The 6,089-nt window shown below is 33.6% G+C and overlaps 1 protein-coding gene across 1 annotated transcript; it reads left to right on the forward strand.

Moving 5' to 3' along the window:
* Positions 1-1,389: 1,389 nt before the first annotated feature.
* On the forward strand, positions 1,390-2,880 carry LOC110735598 (probable serine/threonine-protein kinase WNK5). Its single transcript, XM_021915788.1, has one exon. It carries the CDS (start codon positions 1,390-1,392, stop codon positions 2,878-2,880), a length of 1,491 nt encoding a protein of 496 aa, XP_021771480.1.
* The last annotated feature ends 3,209 nt before the right edge of the window (positions 2,881-6,089 follow it).

A 6,089-nucleotide genomic window follows, 5' to 3' on the forward strand; every position in this document is an offset into this window, starting at 1 on the left:
AATGGAGTGCTAAATTAGATATGACTATAAAATAAATGTTGTGTTCGACAACTATATCATTTTCAGATAACCAATAAACACAATATTAATGTAACTCTAGGAAAATGTAAAATATCAATCAATTTTTTGTTATTACGTAATTAAAAAAATAATATCTTAGTAAATACAATAAACAATATTATCTAAAACATTTGTTTGAGATAATAAATTTATTACAATCAACATTTATAATTAAGCTGCATAGTAAAAGATATGTTGGGCGTTGTGACAAGTGACATCTTCTTGTATGTCCTTTTATTTAAATAAATAGTTATCATCTACAAATAAACCTTTAAGTCAATATATAAGCAATGATCAAATTGCAATTATTGGATAGTTTACAACACATTTTTATTTAATAACAAAGAGCGACGATAACATGTAAAGCATCAATCTATAAACTAATAATGTACTACTAAAAATATAGGTTAATGATGCCTAATCTTGGATTATTATCGCCTTTAATAATCCGAATAGTATTTATTTTCATTGAAATTATTTTATTAGGTGTAATAATGGTGATATATTATTTGTGATTTATAAATTTACATGTTTGTTGTGCTAATAGTTTTAATGTAGATTTTAGGTTGTTATTTGATTAATATTTTGATGTTTATTAAAACGTAAAAGACATTCAAATAAGTCTTTAGTCATGCAATTACTAGATTGTATAGTTTTATTGAGAATACTATGCATAATTAATATAATATAATCTATAGTACTTTTAAATATTTTCAACACAACTAATCAACAATAATTTTTTTTTCTCAATTGTAGGTTTAATAATTTTTGTCTTATTATTTTATTTTTCTATATACATTGCACTTTTTTATTCCTCATGAATTTCCTTAATTTTTATGTTCTATTACAATTATTTAAGGGAAAAAAATTCATACTACTTATCTAGTTATGATATTATAGGAATGTACCACGTTATTATTGCTACTGAATTTGTGTAGATATTTTATACTGTTCTAAAGTTGAGAGCTAAGTTACATTTTACTTTATTTTCCAAAGTATTTATCAACTAAAAGTTAAATTTTCTATCAATAAACGGCAAATTAAAGAAATGTATTTTGTCAAAATTAAAAAAACAAAAAAAAAAAAAAAAAATCAAGAAACCCCATTTCAAGTTTCTTGATCTTGATAACCGACTTAACTGGTTTTCCCTACAAACCTAACAACTTTATGACTAACTACCACTATAAATATTTCATCAATCCATTTCTATTATTTTGTTTCTCCTTCAAAATTATCCCTTCATTTTTATACAAGATTTATCAAGAATATTCTTTCCTTTGCTAGTTAATAATACTCTGTTGTTCGTTTCTAATTACTACTTGATTAGTAATGGCGGCTTCGAGTTCACAAGCCAACGATTATACGGTTATGGAGACAGATCAAACAAGGCGATTCGCAAGGTACGAATTATTCACAGGAGAAGGCTCGTCAAAAAAAGTTTACAGGGGGTTCGATAGGCGTAATGGTACTGAAATAGCTTGGAGTAAGGTGAGGTTACCACCAGGAAAAGAAGCGTCTATGGAAAATCTTGAGGAATTATGTGCCGAACCTGAATTACTGAAGTCGTTAGACCACGAAAACATTACGAAATGCTACCATTATTGGATTGATTATAGCCAGAAAGTCGTCAACATGATTACTGAGTATTGTTCTTCCGGAAATCTGACAAACTACAACAGGGAACATGTACATAATCTTGTGGGTAATGCGGCGATCAAGAATTGGTGTAGACAAATTCTAAGCGCGTTACATTATCTTCATACTCATAATCCGCCTATTACTCACCGTGATGTTAAGTGTAGTAACATATTTGTTAAAGGTAACACGAGCACGATTAAACTAGGAGACTTGGGAATGGCAAAGATTTTTGAATCAGGAAGTTCACCAGCGTTTCGGACTGATATATTTTCGTTTGGGAATAGCATAATACAGATGGCGACTAAGGAAGTACCAATCACCGAACTCAGCAGCTACAACGATCTGGTTTACATCGGTTTCAAGCCTGTTGGGTTACTCAGAGTGACTGACCCTCAGATGCAGCAGTTGATTAATAAGTGCTTTGACTTTGCACCTGATGGACCGACAGCAATGGAACTTCTGAATGACCCATCACTTGCAGTCGATGTTACTGGAACATCGACTGCCAGTACTAGTAGTGCTCCTGGTAATCTGAATCTGAGGGAAAGTGTGCAAGATCAGGTGGCTGGACTACTACTACCGCCTACAGAAGTACTGAGGGAATTCGACAGTGGAGATAAGAAATTCATGTTACAGGGGATATTGTCAGAGGATGTATCGATTTCTATTACTTTGAGGATTATTATTGATGGCAATGATCTGGTTAGTACGATAAGTTTTGAGTTCTTGCTCGGAGTTGATACAATTCCTGATATCATGGAGAACATTCAAGGAATAATTGACTCATCTGCTGAAGTAATCGCGATTGTTTCTGAGAATATGGAACAACTCATAACAGAATTTCCGTATGAACCTTATGACAGTAACACACCTTCAATTGTTGCTGTGGAAGATTGGTGTCTACAGGATTTATTTTCCGAGGAAACGTCTAGTGATGATGCTCCAAGAACACATGAGAAATCAAATTATGCTCCTCCAAATGCACATGGTAGACGGAATGATGCTCCTCCATGTGCACATGAGAGACCAAATAATGCTCAAGATCAGGCTAGCACTTCCTCGAACAGAAGGCAGAACAATGAGGATGCAGAGCAACAGCAGTCGCCGCGTGGAAGGTCTGAGGATAATCGAAGAAGAGGCAACTGGAAGCTGCCATTATGCTCTTGGTACGCCAAATTCTAAAATCAATCTAACTCTATCTTTAGTAGTTCGGTATAAAAATAGACTATTCGAAGATACTCTTTTATGTTATTGTAATAAATGTGACTTAGAGACACTTTGAGCCTTATTAGTTGAGTGTATATGCTTGCTTGAATTTCTATTCGATTAATTGTGAGTTGTAAGTGTTTGATTTGAAAAAGGAACATTATATTAGTAAGATTGTTGTTCAGTACTAAAGACTCCACCTTGATGAACTTATTTTGATGGAAGTCAAACCCCGTCCAATATGGCTGTGATATGTGCGTAGACTATGCAATATAGATATTTGTTTTTCAAAGCCCAATATGCATGATAGTTTAGATTGATTATTTTGCACAAGTATTTTCAATGATAACGGTTCTGATTATTTTTGTAATTATTTTTAATCAAGTTATTATTATTATAATTTAATCTTTGGTTTCGATTTTTTTATCTATATGTTATGATTAAGATAAATATATTCTCAGTCATATTTTTTGAATAAACTTATCTTGTGCTACCTAACCTAGTTTCTAGGAGTTTGTTAATCTTGTTGTTGCACAAGATAAGGCTGATAATTTATTTGAAGAGTTATTCAAATATAAACGTTGAAACAAAAAACAAATAGCTAGCAACGTTTGTTCAGAATTCAAAGGGCCGAAAGTTTTGGATAAGCGAAATTGAAGGAATTCTGTTGAAGTTTTTCAAACGTTTGAAACAGCCCTACAACGTTTGAAATCAGCTTACAGCTCTATAAATTGCATAAAGATAAGCTGAAGAAACAACAACGTAGAACAAGAACACTCAAGAATTATCAAGTTTCATACACTATAGCAAGAGTGTTAAATATTTTCTTTCTAAGTTCTTTAATACCTTATTGTGTGATTAGATTGAGAGAAAAGAAAAGTGTATCTAAGAGTGAAAAAAGAATATATCAAAAGAGTGATATACTTAGAGTAAATTTATAATACTCAAAGTATAGTAAAAGTGAGATAGTCTTTTATTTCTGGGAATTGAGTTGCTAAAGTGTAACCGGGTGGTTGCGGAGAGAAGAGAGGTTATCTTCTAGGTGCTTTAGGACTCTAAGGGAAGAAATAAAAGTGGTTAAAATCTTACGGGTTGGACAATCCTAGGCGGAGACGTAGGCCTTTGTGCTGAACTTCGTAACAATTTTCTGTGTCTTTATTATTCATTCTTGCATTTATTTTTACGTTGCTATAACTTATCTCTAGCTGATCAAACAGAAAGTTTCTAACATTCTGATTAGCAATCGTTTTACTTTATAAACAGTTTTCAAAGTCTTGAATTTAAAACTGAGATTAGTTTATTCCGCCTTGAAACTAATCTCAAGACCTTGACGTTTTGTGTTTTGCGAAAATTGCCCATACTCTATCAACCCCCCCTTCTAGAGTATTATTATGTTTATTTCATCACCATTGTGATCCTTTCAAGTACTGTATAATTCGCTTTTAATTCTTCAGAAGCATCTTTTATGGAACAAAACCTTTCCTCTACGATTTTCTTATCTCTATTTAATTATTATAATATAAAAATTTAGAAACACAATGTGATCATATGATCTTAAGTTAATGCTAACTTAATAGTAGCAATTGATATTGTTAGGAAATAAGGGGTGTAATTGTGTTTGATTAATGCGGAACAAGTCAAATTTATGAGAAAACAATAATAAAGATGAATAGGCAACACAAGAATTTATCTGGTTCGGTCAAATTAGAACTACATTCACAAATGGGGGAATCAAGAGCTTCTTCACTATAATAATGGAAAAAGAACGAGAGAATAATATGAGTCTTTAATCTTAATGACTTTATAAGGTATGAACTAATTGAATCAATTATAGAGTCCTTTTATAACACTAGAAAACCCGTATAAAACCTTAAATTGTTCCCTAAGTATACTCAAATAGTCGTAAAGTGAAAAAAACTAATTTTAGGAAGCTTTCCATATACTATGAGATGGCACTGATTAGGCTCAAATTATTAAATGCACAAACTCTTGTTCGTCCAATCTGGCCGGGCGAACCTATCCCGTCGGGAGCACAAACATGTAATTTGAAATCTTATACTACTAATTTAAGCTTCCTTTGTTCACCTTGGAAGCCAGGGAAAACTCCGCCCTTTAGACGACCACGAATAAAAAATAACTTCGTAGTTAATACTCGATATTGTTAGAGAATATTATGACTGTAAATTAAGTAGGCGGTATTGTAAATTAATTAGGCGGTATTCCTTGGTAGCTGATAATTTATTACTCATTGTACTAAAACTTCCCTTTAAATATTGCTATAAACCGGTTAATAAAATATACAGAAAAAAAACCCCCAAAAAACTCTTTGTTTTAACTTGGTATCAGAGCAAGGTTGTTTTCAGCAACCGGAAAAACTTCGGCTTCATCATTTACCATGGAAAACACAAACCAAACCATTGTTTCAAAACCAGTTACAATGGAAGACTGGTAACCCAGTTAAACACCAACAAATCAACCACCGAAACATCAAACCAACCAATTCAGATTTCCGAAAAATTGAACCACGGAAATTATACAAAATGGGCCAAGCTAATGCAACTCGGAATTGGAGGGAGAGGAAGGCTCCGTCACATCACAGACCCTCCTCCACCTCCTGAAGATCCCGAGTACTCAAAGTGGGTTTAAAGGGACTCCATTGTTATTTCGTGGGTAATTGAGAATATTAAACCGAAATTACAAAACCAGTTCCTTGATTACCTAACAGCAAGAGAATTATGGAAAAGCATCGAAACCATGTACGGCAGTGGAATGGACGGACTGCAAATCTTTGATCTCACGATTAAAGCAAATAAAATACAACAAGGCTCAGACCCGATTGAGGTGTATTATAGTAGGCTCACCTCAATTTGGAAAGAAATTGATCGTAGGCTACCAAACCCTATGCAATGCCCAGAAGAAAAACGGTATACAACCGCTTAAATCAACAAAACCGCTTATACCAATTTTAGCGGGACTCGATGAATCCCTTGATAAAGATCGAAGGGACATATTACATTCAGATCCTCTACCCACGGTAGAGGCAGCCTACACAACAATCCGGCGAGAACTTTCCCGGCGAGGGATCATGAAAAATAGCGAAAAACCCTCGATGGGAGATTCGGGACTCGGAAGTGGCCTTGCGGCTAAAGGACGACCGGAGAAACCCAGATTCCGGCGAGAAGACG

This window comes from Chenopodium quinoa, unplaced genomic scaffold (assembly GCF_001683475.1).
Source record: "Chenopodium quinoa cultivar QQ74 unplaced genomic scaffold, ASM168347v1, whole genome shotgun sequence".
Classification (NCBI taxonomy): domain Eukaryota; kingdom Viridiplantae; phylum Streptophyta; class Magnoliopsida; order Caryophyllales; family Amaranthaceae; genus Chenopodium; species Chenopodium quinoa.